This window comes from Molothrus aeneus, unplaced genomic scaffold (genome assembly GCF_037042795.1).
Source record: "Molothrus aeneus isolate 106 unplaced genomic scaffold, BPBGC_Maene_1.0 scaffold_30, whole genome shotgun sequence".
Classification (NCBI taxonomy): domain Eukaryota; kingdom Metazoa; phylum Chordata; class Aves; order Passeriformes; family Icteridae; genus Molothrus; species Molothrus aeneus.
The window spans coordinates 4,096,182-4,119,687 of NW_027098964.1; the positions used below are offsets into that span (position 1 = coordinate 4,096,182).

The 23,506-nt window shown below is 50.8% G+C and overlaps 3 protein-coding genes across 4 annotated transcripts; 2 read left to right on the forward strand and 1 right to left on the reverse strand.

The window, feature by feature from the left end:
- Nucleotides 1–3,709: 3,709 nt before the first annotated feature.
- PIN1 (peptidylprolyl cis/trans isomerase, NIMA-interacting 1) lies at nt 3,710–6,970 on the reverse strand. The gene is made up of 4 exons (XM_066570546.1): nt 6,881–6,970; nt 4,993–5,184; nt 4,230–4,340; nt 3,710–3,822 (listed from the first exon to the last, which is right to left on the reverse strand). The coding sequence occupies exons 1-4, from the start codon at nt 6,936–6,938 to the stop codon at nt 3,713–3,715; spliced, it is 471 nt and encodes a 156-aa protein (XP_066426643.1). The 5' UTR covers nt 6,939–6,970; the 3' UTR covers nt 3,710–3,712.
- Nucleotides 6,971–7,749: 779 nt separating this feature from the next.
- LOC136570088 (hepatic lectin-like) lies at nt 7,750–12,360 on the forward strand. 2 transcript variants are annotated; one of them, XM_066570534.1, is made up of 7 exons: nt 7,750–7,768; nt 8,804–8,847; nt 9,796–9,903; nt 10,609–10,677; nt 10,811–10,962; nt 11,562–11,674; nt 12,052–12,360. In XM_066570534.1, exons 2-7 carry the CDS (start codon nt 8,805–8,807, stop codon nt 12,203–12,205), a joined length of 639 nt encoding a protein of 212 aa, XP_066426631.1. In that variant the 5' UTR covers nt 7,750–7,768; nt 8,804; the 3' UTR covers nt 12,206–12,360. The 2 variants fall into 2 exon arrangements, with proteins under 2 accessions (XP_066426631.1, XP_066426632.1); XM_066570535.1 differs by lacking the exon at nt 7,750–7,768 and having other exon boundaries at nt 8,130–8,847; nt 11,565–11,674.
- Nucleotides 12,361–12,451: 91 nt separating this feature from the next.
- Nucleotides 12,452–23,259, forward strand: LOC136569896 (LIM homeobox transcription factor 1-beta-like). The gene is made up of 9 exons (XM_066570250.1): nt 12,452–13,055; nt 13,802–13,867; nt 15,664–15,853; nt 20,968–21,179; nt 21,852–22,009; nt 22,214–22,291; nt 22,401–22,518; nt 22,807–22,923; nt 23,015–23,259. Exons 1-9 carry the CDS (start codon nt 12,734–12,736, stop codon nt 23,194–23,196), a joined length of 1,443 nt encoding a protein of 480 aa, XP_066426347.1. The 5' UTR covers nt 12,452–12,733; the 3' UTR covers nt 23,197–23,259.
- Nucleotides 23,260–23,506: the final 247 nt, after the last annotated feature.

The window sequence follows — 23,506 nt, forward strand, 5'->3', positions numbered from 1 at the left end:
AATTCCCAAATAATTCCCACACACACCCCCCCCCCCGCCCCCCTCCCCACCCCGGAGCCTCCGCGCAGCCGCAGCCTCGGAGCCGCCCAAAAGAAAATCCCAAAAAAAAAAACCCCAAAAATCCCCCCAAAATCCCCAAAAATCTGGGGAGGGGTCGGCGGGGGCAGGTGGGGGAGGGGGGAGAGGATTTTGGGGGGATTTGGGGGATTTTGGGGGGGACTTGGGGGGGGAGTTTCGGGGGTGGGGCGTGGTCTCGTGGTTCCCACCCCTCCCTTTCTTCCCGTCTCTCCAAATCCCCCCAAATTCTCCGAAATCGCCCCCAAATTCCGCAAATCCCCCCTAAATCCCCCCAAAATCTCCTCAAAACTCCCCCAAATCTGCTCCACACCCCCCCACTCTGAAATCCTCCTCCTCAAAATCCCCAAATCCTCCCCAACCCCCTCCAAACCCCCTCCCAAAAAACCCAAACCCCCTAAAAAACCCCAAATCCCCCCAAATTCTGCCCCACGCCCCCCAATCTAAAATCTCCCTCCCAAAAACCCCAAATCCCCCTAAATTCCCCCCAAATCCCTTTGATCTGGAGGATATTTCGGGTTTGGGAGGATTTGGGGGGGAATTTGGGGGAATTTAGAGGGTATTTGCGGTTTTTTGGGATTTATGGGGAGTTTGGGGAGGATTTGGGGGATTTTAGGGCTATTTGGGGGTTTTAAGGGGGTCCCCAGGACCCCCTGGAACCGCCTCCTACATCCCATATTCCCCATTAAATAAATCCATTCCCTATTAATTAAATATTCCATATTCCCTATTGACAAATCCCATATTTCCCATTAACCCCATATTTCCTATGAAACAAATTAAATTATTCCCTATTAACAAATCCAATTATGTCCTACTAATAAATCCCATTTTCCTATTAAATAAATCCCAAAATTCCCAATTTTAGCCCGTTTTCTGTCCATTTTAAGCTCCAAATCCCACCAAAAAAAACCAAACAAAAAAAAAATTCCAATTTATTAAAAAAAAAAAAAAAAAAAAAAAGAGGGAGAAAGAAAGACCCAGAATTACCAGAAATTCCACTGGAGGGGGATTTATTTCTGCAGGAAAAGAGCCGGGGCTTTACAGCTTTTTTTGGGAATTTTTGCACGGATCCAAGCTGGGATTTTTGGGATTTTTCCTGGTTTTTTCCCACTGAACGAAGCAGAAGAAACAGCAGAACCAAAAAATCTCGGAAAAAACCTCCCCAAATCCAACTTTTTTTCACCCCAAACTGAAAACCTGTGGCCCCAAAAGGGCGGGAAAACAGAACTCCGGCCACTTTTTCCCAATTTCCTGTGAATTTACCCCAAAAATCCGGCGGTTTTTTGGAAGTCCAAGTGATGGTGCCAGGAAATTCCCGGGATAATCCGGACGGACGCTGTGGAGGGACACCACGGGAGCTGCCTCATCTTTGCTATTAATTAATTAACGAGTAATTATTAATTAATGGCTTGAATCAAGCGGAGCCTTCGGATCGGGGGCGTTTTTTGGGGAGAAAAGAGCAGGAATGAGTTAAATAAACATGCAGGGGGTGGGGGAGGGGCCTGGCCTGGCACTGGCCACGGCACCTTCGGCGGTGGCGCGGTCATCAGTGTCATCGGTGTCATTGTCATCAGTGTCATTGTCATCGGTGTCATTGTCATCGGTGCCATCGGTGTCATCGGTGCCATTGTCATCGGTGTCATCAGTGTCATTGTCATCGGTGCCATCGGTGTCATCGGTGTCATTGTCATCAGTGTCATTGTCATCGGTGCCACTGTCATTGGTGTCATTGTCATCGGTGCCATTGTCATCGGTGTCATTGTCATCGGTGTCATCGTCATCGGTGTCATCGGTGCCATTGTCATCGGTGTCATCAGTGTCATTGTCATCGGTGTCATCGGTGTCATCGTCATCGGTGCCATCATCATTGCTGTATTCATCATCACTGTCACTGTCATCATCATCATCATCACTGTCATCATTGTTGGCCATTGCCATGGCAGTCATCGTGGTCATCTCCGTCGCTGGTCATTGTCATTGTCACCTTCATTGGGCATTGTCACCTTCATTTGTCATTGTCACCTTCATTTGTCATTGTCACCACCATTGGACATCGTCATTGTCAACATCATTGGTCATGGTCATTGTCACCAGCGTTGGTCATTGTCACTGTTGTTGTCACCATTGTTGGTCACGGTCATTGTCACCAGCGTTGGTCATTGTTGCCATCGCTGGTCATGGTCATTGCCATCATCACCACCATTATCGTGGTCACTGTCACCACCACTGGTCATTGTCATTGTTGTTGTCACCATCGTTGGTCATGGTCATTGTCACCTTTGTTGGTTGCTGGTCATGGTCACCATTGTTGGTCACAGTCATCATCACCATCACTCCAGCTGGTCATTGTCATTGTCCTTGCTGTCACTGTCACTGTGGGCCATTGTCCTTGCTGTCACTGTCACTGCTGCCATTGTCCTGGCTGTCACTGTCACTGCTGGCCATTGTCCTTGCTGTCACTGTCACTGTCACTGTTGGCCATTGTCCTGGCTGTCACTGTCACTGTCACTGCTGGCCATTGTCCTTGCTGTCACTGTCACTGTCACTGTCACTGCTGCCATTGTCCTTGCTGTCACTGTCACTGCTGGCCATTGTCCTGGCTGTCACTGTCACTGTCACTGCTGGCCATTGTCCTTGCTGTCACTGTCACTGTCACTGTGGGCCATTGTCCTGGCTGTCACTGTCACTGTCACTGCTGGCCATTGTCCTTGCTGTCACTGTCACTGTCACTGTGGGCCATTGTCCTGGCTGTCACTGTCACTGTCACTGCTGGCCATTGTCCTTGCTGTCACTGTCACTGTCACTGTGGGCCATTGTCCTGGCTGTCACTGTCACTGTCACTGCTGGCCATTGTCCTGTCACTGTCACTGCTGGCCATTGTCCTGGCTGTCACTGTCACTGTCACTGCTGGCCATCGCCATCGTTGCCATTGTCACCGCCACCACCATGGGACCGCTGGGAGCTGGCTCTGGCTGACCCAACATTCCCAAAAACTGCAGGAATTCCCTGTATTTCCTCCCACCCAGGAGGGAATAATGGAGTTGTGGGATCTGGAGTTCGTGGTGGGGAGCGCAGGGCGGGATTCCCGTGGATTCCCATGGATTTCCTGTGGATTCCCATGGATTCCGTGGATTCCCATGGATTTCTGTGGATTCCCATGGATTCCGTGGATTCCATGGATTCCCGTGGATTCCATGGATTTCCTGTGGATTCCCATGGATTTCCTGTGGATTCCTGAGGATTCCCACGGACCTCCATGAATTCCCATGGACTCCTGAGGATTTCCATAGATTCCCATCAATTCCTGAGGATTTCCGTGAGTTCCCATGAATTCCTGAGGATTCCCATAGACTCCCATGGATCTCCATGGACTTCCATGAATTCCTGTGAATTCCCATGGATCTCCATAGATTCCCATGGACTTCCTGAGGATTCCCGTGGATTCCTGAGAATTCCCACAGCTTCCCGCGGAGTTAACAGATGTCTACAGATCCCAGCGGATCCCCACGGATCCCCCAGGACTTCCACGGATTCCCGTGGCTTCCCCATGGATTCCTGAGGGCCTCCATAGATTCCCGTGGGTCCCCGCCGGCTCCCCGTGGATTCCCCGGAGGCCCTGCCCTGCCAAGGCACTTCACTCCGTGCGGAGGATGATGTGGATCCCGGAGTCCGTGAACACGGGGCCGCTCATCTCGCCGGCCCGCAGCGCGAACGAGGCGTCCTCAAACGGCTTCTGCATCTGCCCTGCAACCCGAAATTCCGCAAAAAAAATTGGGATCCGGGGTGCTTCCCGAGGAAAACTCTGGGATTTGGAAGGGGTAGGGGGGGAATGATTCCGGGAGTTTGTCCTGCTGGATTGATGCCGGATGGAATTTTGTGTCATAAAGGGAAAAAAAACCCCACGTTTAGGGAGGTTTCAACCTAAAAAAAGAGGTAGTACCACCCAAAATTCCATAAAACATTTGGGATTTGGGGCGTTTCCCAAAGAAAAATCAGGGATTTGAAGGGGGGGACTTGATTCCAGTTGGAATTATGGGGGATTTGGAGTTTTTTGGGGGGATAAATCCCTAAAAAACTATGGATTTGGGTTTTATTGGGATGAATCCTGTGGAACTGAGGGATTTGGAGTTTTTTTGGGATGAATCCCTCACCTCTCCCGAATGCTCCCAGGTCCCCCCCAGCCTTGGCTGAGCTGCAGTCGCTGAACTGCGAAGCCAAAGACTCAAAATCCTCCTCTCCTGATTTGATCTTCTGGATGTAACCTGGAAAAAAAAAACGGGAAAAACCTCAAATTTAGGGATCAAAACCACTCCCGAAATTCCCTGGATGCCGCAAATTCCACAGGAAAGGAGACAGAGCCCCAAAACATCCTCAAAACCACCCCAAATGAACATCCCTGCAGGTTTTCTTCCAAAAAAAAAAAAATCACCATTCCCACTTTTTTTTTTCCCCCCCAAAATCACCATTCCCAGGGTTTTTTTCCCCGGCATTCCCGGGAACCCCCAGACCCCCCGGCATTCCCAGGAACCCCCAGCACTCGCCGTTGATGAGCTCCAGCGCCTCCTCCTTGGAGCGGGTGATGCGCTCCTGCCTCCAGCTGCGATTCCCAGGATCCCCCCGGCATTCCCGGGAATCCCCAGAGCCCCTGGCATTCCCGGGAATCCCCAGAGCCCCCGGGAATCCCCAGACCCCCCCGGCATTCCCGGGAATCCCCAGCACTCGCCGTTGATGAGCTCCAGCGCCTCCTCCTTGGAGCGGGTGATGCGCTCCTGCCTCCAGCTGCGATTCCCAGGATCCCCCCGGCATTCCCGGGAATCCCCAGACCCCCCCGGCATTCCCGGGAATCCCCAGACCCCCCGGCATTCCCGGGAACCCCCAGAGCCCCCGGCATTCCCCAGAGCCCCCAGCACTCGCCATTGATGAGCTCCAGCGCCTCCTCCTTGGAGCGGGTGATGCGCTCCTGCCTCCAGCTGCTCGGCCGCCGCGATTGGTTGTGCTTGACCAGCAGGTGCGAGCAGCGCACGCGCCCCGGCTCCGCCCGCGCGCCCCCGCTCGGCCGCTCCCATTGGCTGGCGTTCGTCAGGTGGTTAAAGTAATACACCCGGCCTGAGGGGGTATTGATCGGTTATTGATCACTTATTGGTTATTTGTTGTTGATCGGTTACTGATTGGTATCAAAAATCCTGGTTATTGGCACCAACACCCCTCTTACAGCCCCAATCATGACCCCACTGACTCATATTCACTAAGTGGTTGAAGTAGTGCACTCGTCCTGAACGGTTATTGATCACTTATTGGTTATTGATTATTTATTGGTTACTGATTGGTATCACACAACCTGGCTATCAGCACCAAAACCCTTCTAACAGGCCTCAATATTGACCCCACTGGCTCATGTTCACCAGGCAGTTGAAGTAATACACCCGTCCTGAGGGATTATTGATCAGTTCTTGATTGGTTATCGGTTACTGATTGGTATCCCACAACCTGGCTATCAGCACCAAAACCCCTCTTACAGGCCCCAACATTGACCCCACTGGCTGGCGTTCGTCAGGTGGTTGAAGTAGTACACGCATCCTATGGAGTTATTGATCAGCTAATGGTTATTGATCAGTTATTGATTGCTGACTGGTATCACAAACCCTGGCTATCGGCACCAAAACCCCTCTGGCAGGCCCCCATATTCACCCTGCTGACTTGTGTTCACCAGGTGGTTGAAATAGTACATGCGTCCTATGGGGTTATTGATCAGCTATTGGTTATTGATTGGTGATCAGGCATTGATTTACACTGAAAAAACAGGTTATTCACATCAAATCTCAGCTCAATGACCCTGCTGGCTGGCGTTTGTCTGGTGGTTGAAATAGTACAGCCTCCCTAGGGAGCTATTGATCAAATATCAGTTACTGATCAGTGATTAGTTACTGATTGATGCTGAACATGGAGGTTATGGAACCCAAAAACCAGATTCAAGACCCCAAAAATCCACTAATGGACAACACAGACTTGTGTTCATCAAGTGGTTGAAGCAGTAAAACCATCCCACAGTGTTATTGATCAATTATTGTCTATTGATCACTGATTGGTTAGAGATTGGCAGCGAAAAAACAGCTTAAAGATACAAAAACCAGATTATAGACCCCAGGATTGACCCCACCATCAGGTACTTGAAGTAGTACACCCTTCCTAGGGGATATTGATCAATTATTGGTTATTGATCAGTGATCAACTCACCAAACCCCAAGTTATAGACCCCAAACTACAAGGTCCTGACCCCCAGAACCAAGTTTGGACCTCAAAAAATCAACTTCTCACCCCCGAAAAACCTCCCCAATTCTGAGCCCCTTCCTGCTGGGGAGTGACCCCCACCCAAATCCTCAACTGGGGTCCCTCCTTCCCTGAGGCGACGATTCCCCCCCCCTCCCCGCCAAATTCCCGTCACGAGGGAGACCCCCCTCAAATTCCCCTCACGGAGTTGACGCCCCCTCAAAAATTCCCTCACGGAGGTGCCCCCCTTCCCTGAGGTGAAGACCTCCCTCAGAACCCCCTGAACTGGGGACCCCCACCCAAATTTCCCTCACGAGAGTCACTCCCTCTCCCTGAGGCGATGATCCCCACAAGATACCCCCCCCCCCAATTCGGAGCCCCCCCCCCCGTCAAATTCCCCTCACGCACCGCCCCCCCCACGCCCCCTCATCGCCTCCAGAGCCCAACCCTGCCACCCCCCCCTTCCCACCTCCCCCATCCCCGCCGCTCCTTCCCCGCGCCCTTCCCCGGTAGCCCCACGCCCTCAGGCCCTCACCGGAGCTGCGGCTCATGCGCTTCTCCCACCCCGCGGGCAGCTTCTCCTCCTCCGCCATCTTCCCTTCCCTCTGCCCGCTCTGCGCGGGCCGCCCACACCGGCGCGCGGAGGGGGCGGGTAAACCCGCCCTGCTCGCGCTTCCATTGGTCGGCAGAGACGCGGCGGCCTCCGCCGCGCAATTCTATTGATGGAGCCACGCGTCAATCAGGTGCGCGGTGAAGTCGAGAAGCGCGCGGGAAAGGAGGGACGGTGGTCGTGGGTGGACAAATTTAACCGGAACGCAAAGACGCACTGCCGCCTCCACTCTTCCTGGTTAGGTCGTCCCGGTCCCACCGAGAATAACCACGAAATAACCGGGACTTCAAAAGCAGCTTTATTATCAATAAATTCAACGCTCCAGAACGCGCGCGGCCGGTTCAAATCCTCAGCGTGGCGCCGATTTGGTCACAGAGGGGATGGGAGGGGGAGAACTGGGGGTGGGGAGGAAAACGGAGAACACCGGGAGAACCGGGGGACACCGAGCGGACGCGTCAGCCGCTCCTGGTCGTTCATCCCCGTCCTGGATCTCATCCGCAGTAGGAATTAAGGCCAACGGGGGGTGGGTTGGTGGATTTGGGAGGGGACGACGGGGTTGCGAAGCCTCCCCCGGGACCTCCGGAGCCTCCCCTAGACCCCTCAGGGGCGTCCGGTATTTCCTGTGCGCTCCCGGTGCCTCCAGAACCCACCGGGTACCTCCAGGCCGCCATTGTGCTGGGCCCGGAACTGACATCATTGTGTATGGGACGTGACGTCACGCCGACGCCGGTTACCTGAAGCGTTGCCTGGCAGCGGCGTTTGTTGATAGCAACGGCCAAGATGGCGGCAGGAGCGGCCTGGGCCCCCCCACGGGTCGGTACTGGGGGTTACTGGGAGCTACTGAGAGTTACTGGGGGGGTCTTTGGGTTCCATGGGGGGCTCTGAGGAGCCACTGGGGACAACGGGGACTGGCAGGGGACGTACGGCGCCCAGAGCCACCCCGGCCTCGCCTTTTTCCTTCCCTTTCCCCACCTTCTTCCCGCCCTTTTTTCCCGCCCTTTCCACCGCCCCTCAGGGCCTGCCGCCATTTTGGTCCGTTTTGACCCCAAATCCTCGGGAATTTTGGCAAAAAATTCGGCCGGAATTTGGCCCTGGTGATGAAATCCAGGTCTCTGTGACCTCGGAATTGCAGGATTGGTTCCCAAATCTAAGCTTTTTTGGGATTGTTCAGATTTCCCAGGCTCGCTTTCTTTCCGTATTTGTGGTTTTGATTCAAAGGATGAGGAAATTCCTTGAAAATTCTCAAAAAATCCCCCCAGCAGCCACCAAATTTCAAATAAAAATTTGCCAAAATCTCTGAAATTAAAAAAAAAATTGCCCAAAATCCTCAAAATAAATTTAAAAATGCCCACAAATGCACAAAAAATTACCTTTTTTTTTTTTTAATCCAGAAAAATTAAAAAATGCCCTGCAACCCAAAAAATAACCCATCAAGATCCAAGGAATCCATTAAAATCTCTTAAATTGCCCTAAAATTAAAAAAATAATCAGAACAATCCATAAAAATCAATGAAAGCCTCACAAAAATCCATGAAAATCCCACAAATGTCCACGGAAATCCCCCCCTCCATCAAAAAAAAAACCCTAAAAAACCCCTAAAAAATCCACTTAATAATCAAAGGAAAACCCCACTAAAAATCCCAAAAAATCCTCGGATGAAGGGAAAAAAAAACCCTGCAATTCTCTGGAATTGGCTCCAAGCCCAAAAATCCAGCCCCAAAAAATTCTTGGATTAAATTTTAACCCTCTGGAGAGGAAGGAGGAACTGAAACAATCCCAGGATCATCTCCGGAGTGCCCCTGTGGCCTCTGATCCAGAAAATCAAAAAAATCCCCCCAACAATCCCAGGATGGACGAGGAGGAGCTCCAGGATGACCTGCGCCTCATCCCAGGTGGAATTCCTGGATTTTTCTTGCTTTTCCAAGGGTTTTTCCAAGGGCTTTTCCTTCTCTCTTCCTCCCCTGATCAGGGAATTTGGATAATTCCAAAAATTCCGCTCCTGGGAGCTTCAAATTCCTGGGAATCCCAAAACAATTCCAGAAGTAATTGGGAAATTATTAAAAAATAATTCCCTGAATAATTCCCCAACAATTCCCAAAAGAATTCGTTAAATAATTCCCAAAGGAATCATTGAAGCAAATGATTCCAAATAAAATAATTCTGGAATTAATCAGGAACGAATCCCTGAATAATTCCCAAAAGAATCCCAATAAAAGAAGCCCAAACCCCACAAATTATTCCTAAATTTTCCCGTCCTGGAGGCAAACTCAGAGCATTCCCGGTTATTGATTAACCCCTGGACAAACAGAGTGGGAAAAGCTGGGGGGAAATCCTGGGAAGAGCAGGGAGGGATTTTCCTTGCATTTTCCCTGAATTTTCCCCACATTTTCCTTGAATTATTCCCTGCTTTTTCCCAGGATTTTTCCCTGCATTTTCCCTCCATTATCCTGGATTTTCCCAAAGTTTCCCTGGATTTCTTTTCATTTCCCCTCCATTTTTCCCCGAATTTGTTGGATTACCCCTGGATCTATTGGGTTTTCCCCATTTCCCCCCATTTTATCTCAGTTTCATCCCATTTCCTCCCATTTCCCCATTTCCCCGTTTTATCCCTTTATTTCCCATTTCCCCCATTTCCATTTTCCCCTGATTTTCCCCCTTTTATCCCATTTCTTTCCCATTTTATCCCCATTTCTCCCAATTTTATCCGTTTCCCCCCGTTTCTCACCATTTCTCCCCCTTTTATTCCCATTTTCTCCCCGTTTTTTCCCCATTTCTCCCCCCGTTTCCCCCCGTTTCGCCCGCATTTTTCCCAATTTCCCGTTTTTTCCCCCTTTTTCCAGGTGCCGGGGCGCTCCCGGCGCGGCTCCGCTCCTTCCCGGCCGTGTACCTGAGCCTGGCGCTCTCCTCGCTGCTGCTGCTGGGCCTCAGCGCCCTGGCGCTGGCCAGAGGTGGGGGCACCCCAAACATTCCCAGAACCGCTAAAGCCGCCCCAAACCCCGGAATTCCTCGGCGTTCCCGGAATCCAGGCCGGGAAATTCACCCCAATTCCCATCCGTCCCGATTCCCTGAGGTCCCAAATCCATGAATTCCCCCGATTCCCCGAGGTCCCAAATCCTTGAATTCCCTCAATTCCCCCCAATTCCCATCCGTCCCGATTCCCTGAGGTCCCAAATCCTTGAATTCCCCCGATTCCCTGAGGTCCCAAATCCTTGAATTCCCTCAATTCCCCCCAATTCCCATCTGTCTCGATTCCCTGAGGTCCCAAATCCTTCAATTCCCTTGATTCCCCCCTCTCTGTTCCCATCCATCCCAGTTCCCGGAATTCCCTGAATTCCCATCCCAAGTCCCAAAATTCCCCGTGATTCCCGAATTCTGTGTAGAGGAACTCCCCCTCCATCCATCCCAAATCCTGGAATTTCATCCTCATTCCCTCATTCCATCCCAAATTCCCTGATTTCCCTCATTCCCAAATTCCCTGAATTCCCTCATTCCCATCCCAATCCCCCAAAAAAAAAACCCAAATTCTGTCTGGAACTGGGGCAGGAAATTCCCAAATTCCCCAAATACTGGGATACAAAGGGTGAGAAATTCCCCCCAAAAAAAGCAGAATTCCAATTTTTCAGGAATTTTTCCCTCTTTTTTTTCCCCACCAGTTTCCTCCATTTCCTCCAAACTCCACCAGGAGAAACAGGAGTGGAATTTTTCCAGCTGGGATTCCTTCCGTAAGTCCCAAAATTCCCTGAAGTCTTCCCCTCTGGATATCCCCAGTTTCCCCGTACCTGGGGGATTCAGGGACAGAGGATTCCCGAGTCCCGGGCTCTGGGTGATTTTTTCCTCCCCGCGTCGCTCCCGCAGTGTTCCCGTGCGGGGCGGATTCCCGGGAATGGGAATATTTCTCTGGGAATTGCTATTATTTCTCGCTGGCTCGGCTGAGCTGGGAGCGGGCGCGGGAGCGGTGCCGGGAGCGCCGCGCCGACCTGGCCGTGGTGGGCAGCTTCGCCGAGCAGGTGACCCCGAAATTCCCGGGATGCCCCGTCCCTGAAATCCCCACTCCCCATCCCAAATCCTCAAAACCCCTGTCCCTGATCCCCATCCCGACCCCAAATCCCAATCCCGAATCCCCACCCTGATCCCAACCCCAAATCCCAATCCCGAATCCCCACCCTGATCCCAACCCCAAATCCCAATCCCGAATCCCCACCCTGATCCCAAATCCCAAAAATCCCCATCCCCGATCCCCACCCTGATCCCAAATCCCAAGTACCAAAGTCCCGTGGCCAAATCCCCATCCTGATCCGAATCCCAATCCTGAATCCTGTGCCCAAATCCCCAACTGACCCCAAATCCTGAGCCCCAATCCCAAATCTTGAATCCCAAATCCCGAGTCCCCATCGCAAACCCTAAATCCCAAAGGGAATTCCCAAATGCCACACAAACCTCGCCATCATCGTCAGCTTCCCCGAGCAAATCCCAAATCCTAAATCCCAATCCCAAATCTGAAATCCCGACCCTGATCCCAACCCGGATTATCCTGATTTTCCTGATCTTCCCTTTTTTCCCACCGATCCCAAAAGCCCCCGGTGATCCCGATTTTCCCCCGCTGCAGCAGTTCCTGATGTCCCGCGCGCGGAACGAGCGCTTCTGGATCGGCCTCACCGACCGCAATTCCGAGGGAAACTGGGAATGGGTCGACGGCACTGACTACAAATCCTCCTTCACGTGAGCCCCGGCTCCCAAAATCCCGGGATTCCACCCCAAAGTTGGGACTGGGATTTTTTTTTTCCTCCCTCGGAAATCCCACAAATTTGGGGGGGGGATTCTTGGAATTTTCTCCGCAGAAAGTGAAGAATGGGAAGAATTGGGATTTGGGGATTGCGGAGCCCAAATGTTTGAATTTTGGGGGATTCCCTCCCAAAAAACCCTCCAAATATTGGAGTATTTAGGGAGAATTTCTCTCCCTTAATATTGGAATTTCGGGGAATTTCACTCCCCGAAACTCGGGATTTTTGCTAAATTTCCCCCCCAAAAAATGTGAATTTTTACGGGGACTTTCTCCCGCCAGCCCTTCCCATCCCAAATCCCGGGTTTTCTCCCAGGTTTTGGCGGGAGGGGGAGCCCAACGACAGCGGGAAGAACGAGGATTGCGCCCACCTCTGGATCTCCGGGAAGTGGAACGACGTCCACTGCACCTTCGAGTGCTTCTTCGTCTGCGAGCGCCCCCTCTCCCAAAAATCCCCCTTTTCCCACTAAAATCCGGGATCCCCTTTCCCGGTCTTCCCGATTTTCCCGCCCCCCCCTGCGGGGCTGCCGTGCGAAATTCCCGAAAAAAAATGTGAATTTTTTAAGGGAATAAAAGGAGATTCCTGCTCTGGTTTGGGGCGAATTTGGGATTTTCCTGAACTTTCCTAGAGTTTTCCCTCATTTTGGGAGGTTTGGGGTGGGAGATTCCCGGGACTTTGGTGGTTTTAAGGTAAAATTCTCTGGAGATTCAGGGATTTGGGAACTTTTTCGGCCCCATTCCCCATTTTCCATAATTTTCCCTAAAAATCAGCATTTCCCAAGCTTTTCCCTATTTTTTTTCCCTATTTAATTTGGATTTCCAGGGGAAATTTTCTGGGGTTTTGGTGGGTTTGGGGATTCAGGTCCTGGGTGGGTCTGGGATCCCACAGGGATGTGGGAATTTTGGGAGTTTGTCCTTCCCGTACCCCCCAGTTCCCTCTGGATTTTCCCCAAATCAAACTGGATCCCAAATTTCCCCCAATTCCTTTGGGTTTGGGGATGGAATTCCAGGGTTTTTTTGGGAATTCCCATTTTTTTTACGTTTGGGAATTCCCATTTTTTGGGTTTGGAAATTCCCTTTTTTTTGGGGAATTCCCAGCTTTGGGGGGAAAAAAATCGGAATTCCCAACAAAAATGGGAATTTTTTCTCCCCCCGTCCTTTCCTCCCCCCTCCCCCGTGCGCGCCCCCGCCCCTCCCCCGGGAGCGCGCACGGGCGGGGGCCGCGCCGGGCCCGGTGTCACTGTCGCGATCCCGCTGTCGCCGCCGCTGTCGCGATCGCGGCGCCGTTGTCGCCGTCCCCGTCCCGGTGTCCCGGTCCCGGTGAGTTCCCCGCGGTCACGCCGCGGGTCCCGTCGGGGCCGCCGTGTCGCGACAGTCGCGACGGGCGGGGTGAGCGGCGGTGCCGGGGCGGTTCGGGAGCACCGGGAGGAGCCGCAGGAGCGGCCCCGGGGACGGCGATGCCCGGTGCTGCCCCGGGATCTTCCCGGTTTTACCCGCTCCCGTCCCGCTTTTTCCCCCGCTCCCGTCCCGCTTTTCCCCCGCTTTTTCCCCCGCTCCCGTCCCGCTTTTTCCCCCGCTCCCATCCCGCTTTTCCCCCGGTTTTTCCCCCGCTCTCTTCCCGGTTTTTTCCCCGCTCCCATCCCGGTTTTCCCCCGGTTTTTCCCCCGCTCCCATCTCGGTTTTTCCCCCGCTCCCATCCCGGGAGCTCTTCCCGAAAGCTCCGATCTCGGCGCTTTCCCGGTTTTTCTCCTCTCCGCTCCCGGTTTCTGCCCGGTTCCCCCCCGGTCCGCTCCCGCTCCCATCCCGGGCTCTTCCCGGTCCTTTCCCTCGCTCCCATCCCGGTTTTTTGCCCGGTTTTCCCTCGCTCCCATCCCGGTGCTGTCCCTGTCCCTCCCCTCCCCGTTCCCGATTTTCTCCCGCTCCGTTCCCGGTCTCCTTCCCGCTCCTCTCCCGGCGCTTTCCCGGTTCCTCCCCACTCCGCTCTCGGTTCCTTCCCGCTTTCCCCCGCTCCCATCCCGCTTTTTCCCGCTTTTTCCCGCTTTTCCCGACGTTTCCTCTCCCCGCAGCCGCCGGGATGAAGCCGGAGGAGGCTCCGTCCTGCCGGGAGCAGGGAGCGCCGCTCCCGGGAGCCGGTGAGTACCGGGAATTCCGGGAATATCGCTGGGAATCCCCAAAATTCCCTCCAGCATCCCCGATTGCGGGATGTTTTTCCCATTCCCGGGTCCCTTTTCCCGTTTTTCCCAGAGTTTTCCTCTTTATTCCCGTTTATTTTCCCGGCTCCAACCCCCCGCTTTTCCCAATTTCGTTTTTTGGGTTTTTTTAGGCAGAATTCCCGTGGTTTTTTTTTTATTTTCCAGGGCTGGAATCCAGGATTTTCCCGGGGATTTTTCCCTGATCCCACATTCCCAGAAATTCCCGAAAATTCGTCATCATTCCCTCTTTAATTATTCCCGGCTTTCCCCTCCAAATTAATCAGGAATTGGGATTTTAAATCCTTAATTTTAACCCGCGGTGGGGGGGAAATGTGATTGGGGGAGTGAAAAATGTGGGGAAAAACCTCAGGAACGGGATAAAAATCTTTGGAAAACCCCCGGGAATTTGAATTTGGAATTGAAATTGGGATTGGAATTCCAAATTAAAACTGGGACCAAAATTCCAAATTAAATCCAAGATCAGGGGCTCCCCTCATTCCCATTTTTCCTGGGACTTTTGGGCTCCATCCCTGGGATCTGGGGCCAGATTTTTCCCGGAATTCGGGCAGAAGAAACCCGGGAATGGCCTCGGGAGGAGGAGGAGGAGGAGGCGCTGCCAGAGAAAAATTGGAATTTTTCCCTCCCTCCCTTCCCTTTGAGGAGCTGCCAGAGATGAAAGTTGGGATAAAAATGAGGTAGAAAAATAAAATTCCCAAAAATCCGGAGTGAGAAAAAAAAACCCCTCAAATCCCCTGGATTCCTTCCCAAAATCCCCCAAATTCCTCTTTTTGCCATGGAAAAATATTCCTTTGGATTTCTGGGAGCTCCACATGGAATTTCTCTGATGTCCAACCCCGTTCTTCCTGGGTTCTCCCATGTTTCCCCCTGAATTTCCCTGGTTTTCCTTAAATCCTCCCATTTCCCACATTTTGCCCCAAATCCCCCCATATTTCTCCCGAATTTTCCAATTTTCCCCAAATTTTCTCTTTCCCCTCCCCCCCCAATTTCTCCCAGATTTTTCCCCAGACTCTCCATTTCCCGGGATTTCCCCCCAATCTCTCTCCTGTTCCCCAATCTCTCCATTTCCCAGGATTTCCCCCCAATCTCTCCATTTCCCGGGATTTACCCCCAGTCTCTCAATTTCCCCAAACTCTCCATTTCCCGGGATTTCCCCCCAATCTCTCCGTTCCATTTCCCCGTATCCCCCCAATCTCTCCGTTCCATTTCCCCGTATTCCCCCAATCTCTCCGTTCCATTTCCCCGGATTTCCCCCAATCTCTCTCCGTTCCCCAATCTCTCCGTTCCCCAATCTCTCCATTTCCCCGTATTTCCCCCAATCTCTCCGTTCCATTTCCCCGTATTCCCCCAGTCTCTCTCTCCGTTCCATTTCCCGGGATTTCCCCCAATCTCCCCGTTCCATTTCCCCGTATTTCCCCAATCTCTCTCCGTTCCCCAATCTCTCCATTCCCCAGACTCTCCATTTCCCCGTATTCCCCCAATCTCTCTCCATTCCCCAATCTCTCCATTTCCCCGTATTTCCCCAATCTCTCTCCGTTCCCCAAACTCTCCATTTCCCGGGATTTCCCCCCAGTCTCTCTCCGTTCCATTTCCCCGTATTTCCCCCAATCTCTCCGTTCCCCAATCTCTCCATTTCCCCGTATTCCCCCAGTCTCTCTCTCCATTCCCCAATCTCTCCATTTCCCCGCATTCCTCCAGTCTCTCTCTCCGTTCCCCAGGCTCCCCTCCCGCCGCGCTCCCGGTGCTGTGCGCGGGCTGCGGCCGCGGCATCTGGGACCGGTTCCTGCTGCGGGTGAACGAGCGCTCGTGGCACGAGCGGTGCCTGCGCTGCTCCGAGTGCGGCCGCGCCCTGCGGGGCCGCTGCTTCAGCCGCGAGCGCCGCCTGCTCTGCGCGCCCGACTACGAGCGGTGAGTGCGGCCGCTTCCACACATTCCCCTTTTTACCCCGATTCCCCCTTTTTTCCCCGATTTCCTCCTTTTTTACCCCGATTTTCCCCTTTTTTACCCCCCAATTTCCCCCCTTTTCCCCCGATTTCCCCTTTTTCCTCCGATTTCCCCTTTTTACCCCGATTTTCCCTTTTTACCCCCCAATTTCCCCCGATTTTCCCTTTTTACCCCCCAATTTCCCCCTTTTTTCCCCCCAATTTCCCCTTTTTTCCCCCAATTTCCCCCTTTTTACCCCGATTTTCCCTTTTCCCCCGATTTTCCCTTTTTTACCCCCATTTTCCCCTTTTTTTCCCCGATTTTCCCCCAATTTCTCCTTTTTTCCCCCGATTTTCCCCTTTTTTCCCCTTTTTTCCCCCAATTTCCCCCTTTTTCCCCAATTTCCCCCTTTTTCCCCCGATTTCCCCTTTTTTCCCCCAAATTTCCCTTTTTCCCCCGATTTCCCCCTTCCCCCCCGATTTTCCCTTTTTCCCCGATTTTCCCCCTTTTTTCCCCTGATTTTCCCTTTTCCCCCCCAATTTTCCCGTTTTCCCCAAGTTTTCCCCTTCTTTCCCCCATTTTCCCCGTTTTTCCCCCAATTTTCCCCTTTTTCCCCTGATTTTCCCCATTTTCCAAGGTTTTTTCCCCCTGATTTTCCCCATTTTCAAGGGTTTTTTCCCCATTTTTCAAGGGTTTTCCCCTGGTTTTCCATTATTTTCCCATTTTTCCCCTGATTTTCCTCATTTTTCAGGCTTCCCCCCCACTTTCCAAGGTTTTTCTGTGGTTTTCCACGATTTTCCCTTTTTCCCCCCAATTTTCCCCCATCTTTCAAGGTTTTTCCCCGGTTTTTCCACGATTTTTCCCATTTTCCCAGGAATTCTCCCCGCTTTCCCCCCCAGCTTTTTCCCAAGGAACTGGGTGAGGAGGAAGAGGATCGTTTTCCCCACAAAAACCCCAAATCCAAAGGGATTTTTCATGGAATTCTCCCCTCCCCAGGGCCCCTTCCAGAGGCACCTGTCCCGTAAATCGGGGGAAAAAAAAAAGAAAAAAGCAAAAAAGGGAGGAAAACTCCCTTCGGAATCCCTTTGAAGTCAGATTTCTGGGAATTCGGGAGGGATCCGAGCCCTTGGAGCCGTTCCCGGCCTCCTCCTCCTCCTCCGGAATTTTTTGGGATGAACTCGCCTTGAACTCCTCTTCCAGCTCTTTTTTCCTCAGGTTTTTGAGGCTTTTCCTGGAATTTTGGGGTTTTTTTTTTGGGACCTGATCCCGCCCCATCCCCAAATTCCCATCGGGATCCCCTCAGGAATTCCCAGGAACCTCCAGTCCCATGGATTGGGAAAACCCCAGGAATTTGGGCCCAGGATTTGGGGAATCCTCAGGAAAACCAAATTCCCACATTTCCTCCCCTTTTTTCCCCTATTTTCTCACTTTTCCAAGCACCCAAAATTCCCATAAAAAAACAGGAGAAAAATCTGAATTTTCCACCTCAGGGGGTTAAAACTCTGGGATTTGGTCATTGCAGGCGTTAGAAATCCGGAATTTTGGCCATTCCCAACATTAAAAATGGGAATTTTGGCTCCACTGGAGCAGATCCGTGCCCTTTCCCACCCAGACGAATTTCGGGAATGGGGCCCAGGTTTGGTTAATCTTTAATTCCATGGGGGAGCAGTGAATTCCAGAGGCAAAAGTCTGGAAAAAAATCGGGATCCGCGTCAAAATCCCTGGGATTTTGGGGTCTTTTTCCCGTTTTTTTGGGGGCTTTTTGGGGATCAAGGTTTGGGAAATTTGGGAATTTGGATTCCAAGGGGTGGGGGAAAGGGGAAAATTTGGGAAACTGGGGGGAAATCCGGGATTTTTTGGGACGAAAAAGAGGGAAAAGGGTGCTGGGTGTGGAGTTAGGTGGGGAAATTTGGGAATTCTGGGATTCCCATCCCCACTTTCCCCATTCCCGTTTTCCCGGATCCTTGTGGGACGACGGATCCCAGGGAATGAATTTCCTAAATCCCATTAAATCCCCAAATCCCATTAATTCCCGGAGCCTCATTTGCATATTCCCTTCATTTCCTGGGATTCATTAAAAGGGAATTTTTTCTGTGGGTTTTTTCACCATTCTGGGCTGGATTTTTCCCATTTTTCCTGATTTTTTCTTTCCCTGTTTTTCTTTCTTGCCCTCTTTTTTAATTCACATTTTTCTCCTTCTTTCCCATTTTCCCCCGTTTTTTCCTTCTTTCTTTCCCTATTTTCTCATTAATAATAATTCCTAATAATTATCCAGATTAGTATTATTAAACACTAATAATTCTACTAATTACATATTACTTATTGTTAAAATTATTTAATTAAAGTTAATATAATTGTTATTAGTTATTAATAATCACTCGTTAGTACCATTATATTCCACCCATCTGTTATTATTCTCCTATTATTATTATTATTATTTAAAATTTTTTATTTTATTCTACTTATTATTTATTCTTATTTCTCATTGACAATAATTGATTCAAGTTATTAGCATTATTTTCAGCCATTATCAACTATTATTAATTATTACCATTCAATTCCACTCTTCTATTATTATTAAACAAAACTCTCATTAGTAACAACAATTATCAACACTAATTATTAGTCCAGTTTCTGTTAATTATTAATAATTTTTATCATTGTTAATAAAGATTTGGATAATAAATATGATGGATTAATATCAATATTAATTACTGTAAATATTAATAACTATCCTAAAAATTATTAATATCCCCTTTTTATTCCCATTTCATTCTGACTTTATTCCCACTTTTTCCCACTTTTTATTCCCATTTTTCCCCACTTTCCTCCCCCTCTACCCATCCCCACCTTTAATTAACCCTCCCCTAATGAATCATTAATGAGCTCCTCTCATTAAATCCTCATTAATTCCTCCCCTCCCCCATTCCCACTTCTCCCATTTTTTATTTTATTCCAATTTTTTTTTCCCTCCCCCCGGAATGGGCAGAAAAAGCCGGAAATTGGAAAAGCCCAACAGGAAATTGAGGTGGGATAAGATCGGGAGGAGAATTCCTGCCTGGAATTTTAATGGATCCAAACCTCAGCCCAAAATCCCTTCTTTTCCCTCTTTTCTTCCCCAAAACCCCACAAATCCAGGAGAAAAAAACATTTTACAAAACCCTAAAATTTTCCTATTTTTTCCTTCTTTCCCCCTACCAAAAAAAAAAAAAAACCCAAAATCTTGGAGGAAAAATCAAGAATAAAATCCCACTTTTAAGGAAAACCACCCCAAATCCACCAAAAAAAAAAAATCCCCACAATTTCCTGATTTTTTTTCCCCAAAAAACCCCAAATCCATGAGGAAAACGAGCCCTAAAATTAAAAAAAAAAATCAGATTTTTAGGGGAAAATCCCCAAAAATTCCCAAAACTCGGGGGTTTCCATAAAATCCGAGCGGCTGGGAAGGGAAACCTCCGGAAAATCCAATTCCAGCAGCGGCGGCCCCGGCCCCCCCGGCTCCGGCGGAAATTGCCCGGGCAGAAATCCGGGATAATCGGATCAGCTCCGTTATTAAATTTTCCAGCCTCAGCTCCGTTATTAAAATTCCCAGAATTCCCAGCTCTGGCACCGAAGGGGAAAAAAAAAAAACGGAAAATATATTTTTTTTTTTTTAATCCCTTTTTATTTTCTCCCTGCGGTTTTTATGCGGCTGGGAAAGGGGAAAACAGGGGGAAAAAAAAAATCCCCCCCCAAAATGGGAAAATCCCAAAAAACGGGAGCTCATCCCAAGTTTTCCTCCACATGGGTGGGAGGGGTGGAAAAGGGAGCCCAAAAATGGGATTTTCCGGGGTGTTTTTTTTATCGTGGAAAAGCTGCTGGAATGTTCAGCTAATCCGGCCTTTTCCAGGGAAACGGGGCCCAAAAATTGGGATTTTCGTGGATGGTGCTTGCCTGGAATGTCCAGCTTTTCCCAAATCCTGTAATTCCCAAAAAAAAAGCAGGGCCCCAAAAATGGGGATTCTCCTGGGAAAAGAGGGATTTGAGATCATTCCCATTTTCCCAATTTCCCAATTCCCATTCCCAAATTTTGGGGAGCTTCTCCCCTTTCCCAAATCCCTCTGGAAAAACCCAAAATCCCTGGGAAAAAAAAAAAACCCAGCCCCCCCCCCCCCGCTTTTCCCACATTCCTGTTTCCATGGAAACCCTGAGGGAATTATTGGGATTTAAGCGGATTCTGGGGATATTAAAAAACTTGGGAGAGGCTCTCCAGGAATTCCCGGGAATTTTAATCCCAACTAATTGGAGCTGACAGGGATTTTATGAGCTTGGGGTTGCTTTATTGCCAAAAAGGGGCTGGAAAAGTGGGAAAAGTCCCCTTTTTTGGGAATTCTGGTGGGAACATCCCAAAACCCCCCAAATACTGGGATACAAAGGGTGGGAATGTCCCAAAAAGCCAAATCCCAGGGTTTCCCCCCAGATCCCAGGGTTTTTCCCCGAAATCCCAAATCCTCCCCCCCAGTCCCGTTATTTCCCCCAAATCCTCTTTTTTTTTTTTCCCTGTGAAATCCTGGGATACTTTTCCCCTACATCCAGGGATATTTTCCCCCAAACCCTGAGATATTTTCCCCCCAGATCTGGGGATATTTCCCCCCAAATCCTGGGGATATTTTCTCTGAATCCCAGGGTATTTTCCCCCAAACCTGGGCACGTTTCTCCCCAAACCCGAGGACGTTTCCCCCCAAATCTGGGGATATTTTCCCCCCAAACCCGGGGATATTTTACCCCCAAATCTGGGGATATTTTCCCCCAAACCCAGGGATATTTTCCCCCTAAATCTGGGGATATTTCCCCCAAACCCGGGCACGTTTCCCCCCAAACCCGGGCACGTTTCCCCCCAAACCCGGGGATATTTTCCCCCAAACCCGGGGATATTTTCCCCCAAACCCGGGCACGTTTCCCCCCAAACCCGGGGATATTCCCCCCCAAACCCGGGGATATTTTCCCCCCAAACCCGGGCACGTTTCCCCCCAAACCCGGGGATATTTTCCCCCCAAACCCGGGCACGTTTCCCCCCAAACCCGGGCACGTTTCCCCCATAAAGCCCCGGCCATCCGCAGGCTGTTCCCGCGCTGCTGCGGCCGCTGCCGGGGCGCGCTGGGGCGCTCGGAGCGCGTCCTGCGGGTCCTGGGCCGCGTCTTCCACGAGCGCTGCCTCCGCTGCGGCTCCTGCGGCCGCCGCCTCCGCAGCGGCGACGAGTTCGTGCAGCGCGACGGGCGCATCCTGTGCCGCGGCCACGCCGGGCCCGGGACCGGCCCCGCCGAGGACGGAGGTAAAATAACGATTTATAATAGTGATAGTAAATTTGGGGGGTTTGGGGGGAATGTTTTGGGATTTTTTTCGGTTTTTTTTGGGATTTTTTTTGGGGTATTTTCGGGGTATTTTTCAGGAATTTTTAGGGTTTTTCTTTTTATTTTTTGGGAATTTTGGGGATTTTTTTTCAGGGGGGGTTTGGGGTTTTTGGGGGTATTTTTTTCGGGATTTTTTGTTTGGGGTTTGTTTTTTTTTTTTTAATTTTTAGGGAATTTTTGGGGTTTTTTTCGGACTTTTGGGGATTTTTTTAGGTATTTTCGGGGTATTTTTCAGGAATTTTTAGGGGTTTTCTTTTTATTTTTTGGGAATTTTGGGGATATTTTTGGGGGGATTTTTTCAGGGGGGTGTTGGGTTTTTGGGGGTTTTTTTTCGGGATTTTTTGGGGGGTTTTTTTTTGGAAATTTTTAGGGAATTTTTGGGGTATTTTTAGGGGTTTTTGTTTGTTTTTTTTTTTTTTTTTAATTTTCTTAGGGATTTTTTAATTATTATTTTCTTGGGGGGCGGGGTTGGGAATATTTTGGAATTTTCTGGAGTATTTTTTGGGAGTCTTTTGCATAATTTTTTTAAAGAATTTTGGGGATTTTTTCCCCCAAAATTCTCTTTTTTTTTTTTTTTTTTTTCCTGGCCGCAGCTCGGAGCGAGGACGAGGAGGGCCGGGATTCCCGGTGCTCCCGGAATTCCGGCGGGAAGGATCCCAAACGTTCCAAGCGGCCCCGAACGATCCTGAGCTCCCAACAGCGCCGGGCGTTCAAAGCCTCCTTCGAGGTCTCCTCCAAGCCCTGCCGGAAGGTGCCGGAACGTTCTGGAATGTGCTGGGAATGGGCCGGGACTGATCCTGGATTATTTCGGGATTTTGGGATGGGGTTCTGGAATTGGGATCGGGGGCTGGAATTACAAAGGACTTTTCCCCATTCCCGGTCTCCTTCCCGGAATTCCGAGGGATTTTTCCCCCGTTCCCGCTCTCCTTCCCGGAATTCCGATGGATTTTTCCAGGTGCGGGAGACGCTGGCGGCCGAGACGGGGCTGACGGTCCGGGTGGTCCAGGTGTGGTTCCAGAACCAACGAGCCAAGGTGGGAATTCCTGGAATTCCGGGATAAAAAAACAACCCCAAATCCTCCGGAATCGGGATTTTCCTGGGGTTTTCCCGGGATTCTTCCGTGGTTTTTTTTTTCCTCCCAGATGAAGAAGATTGCCCGCAGGCAGCAGCAGCAGGAGCAGCTCGGGAATTCCAGAGGGGGAATTCCAGGCGGGAGAGGACCCGGGAGGAGCGGCCGGGATGGGAATGAGGATGAGGAGGGTCAGGAATGACAGGAATGGGGTGGGAAAACGGGAATGGGGTGGGAAAAATGGGAATGAGGGTGGGAAAGCGGGAATGGGGATGGGAAAATGGGGATGGGGTGGATCAGGGATGGAGGGATCGGAAATCGGGAAGTCACAAGATCCCGATATCCCACAAGATCCCGATATCCCACAAGATCCCGATATCCCACATGATCCCGATATCCCACATCCCGGCATTCCCACATCCCAATATCCCACATCCTGATATCCCACATCCCGATATCCCACATCCCGGCATTCCCAGGCCTGCAGCGGATCCTGGTCCCGTTTTCCCGGATTCCGCCGCCGCCCCTGGAGCCCGGCGGATTCGACGGCGAGGCCGGAACGTTCCGGGGAACGCCCCCGGAGCTCCGGCCCTTCGGTAACTGCAGAGAATTCCGGGAATCCCCAGGCCCCGTCCCGGTTTGCCCAATTTTTCCCGATTTTTCCTAATTTTTCCCACCTTTTCCCAGACTCCGAGGGAGTTTTCCAGGAGCTGGACGGGGACGCCCTGGGATCCTTGGCAGCGGCCCTGATCTCCACGGAGAATTCCCAGCAGCTAATCCTCGGGAATGCCAGAATTCCCGAAATCCCCGAGCCCGGGAATCCCATGGAGCGCCTCTACTCCATGCAGAGCTCCTACTTCACCTCCTGACATCCCGGAATTCCCGAAAATCCCAGTCCTGGGAATCCCAAAAAAACTGGGATCGACCCCCCCCCCCCCCCCCCCACCCCCAGGATTCCGCTGGAATTTGGTATTTTCCCTCTGCTCCTGTGCCAATTTTGGGGAATTTTTGGGGGGAAAATTTTGGGAATGCTTCCGTTTTTTTGTTTTTCTTTTTTTTTTCTTTTTTTTTTTTTTTTGGCATGTCTGGTGGGAAATAAATCCCAGGAAAGAAAAAAAAAAAAAAAAGGAAAATAAAAAGAGAGAAAAGTTTTTGGAATTTGGGGGGATGGTGGGATTG

What these genes read in the sequence shown, in the direction of transcription:
- LOC136569896 (XM_066570250.1), top strand. Translation starts at nt 12,734, where the DNA reads ATGGAATTCCAGGGTTTTTTTGGGAATTCCCATTTTTTTTACGTTTGG. An exon ending in GTCCCGGTGTCCCGGTCCCG is followed by an intron (nt 13,056 to 13,801) that starts GTGAGTTCCCCG and finishes CTCTCCCCGCAG; the next exon opens with CCGCCGGGATGAAGCCGGAG. An exon ending in CCTCCAAGCCCTGCCGGAAG is followed by an intron (nt 22,010 to 22,213) that starts GTGCCGGAACGT and finishes GGATTTTTCCAG; the next exon opens with GTGCGGGAGACGCTGGCGGC.
- PIN1 (XM_066570546.1), bottom strand. Translation starts at nt 6,938, where the DNA reads ATGGCGGAGGAGGAGAAGCTGCCCGCGGGGTGGGAGAAGCGCATGAGC. An exon ending in GGCGCTGGAGCTCATCAATG is followed by an intron (nt 4,341 to 4,992) that starts GCGAGTGCTGGG and finishes TTTTTTTTCCAG; the next exon opens with GTTACATCCAGAAGATCAAA. An exon ending in CCTGGGAGCATTCGGGAGAG is followed by an intron (nt 3,823 to 4,229) that starts GTGAGGGATTCA and finishes TTCGGGTTGCAG; the next exon opens with GGCAGATGCAGAAGCCGTTT.
- LOC136570088 (XM_066570534.1), top strand. Translation starts at nt 8,805, where the DNA reads ATGGACGAGGAGGAGCTCCAGGATGACCTGCGCCTCATCCCAG. An exon ending in TGACCTGCGCCTCATCCCAG is followed by an intron (nt 8,848 to 9,795) that starts GTGGAATTCCTG and finishes CCCTTTTTCCAG; the next exon opens with GTGCCGGGGCGCTCCCGGCG. An exon ending in CGCCCTGGCGCTGGCCAGAG is followed by an intron (nt 9,904 to 10,608) that starts GTGGGGGCACCC and finishes TTTCCCCACCAG; the next exon opens with TTTCCTCCATTTCCTCCAAA.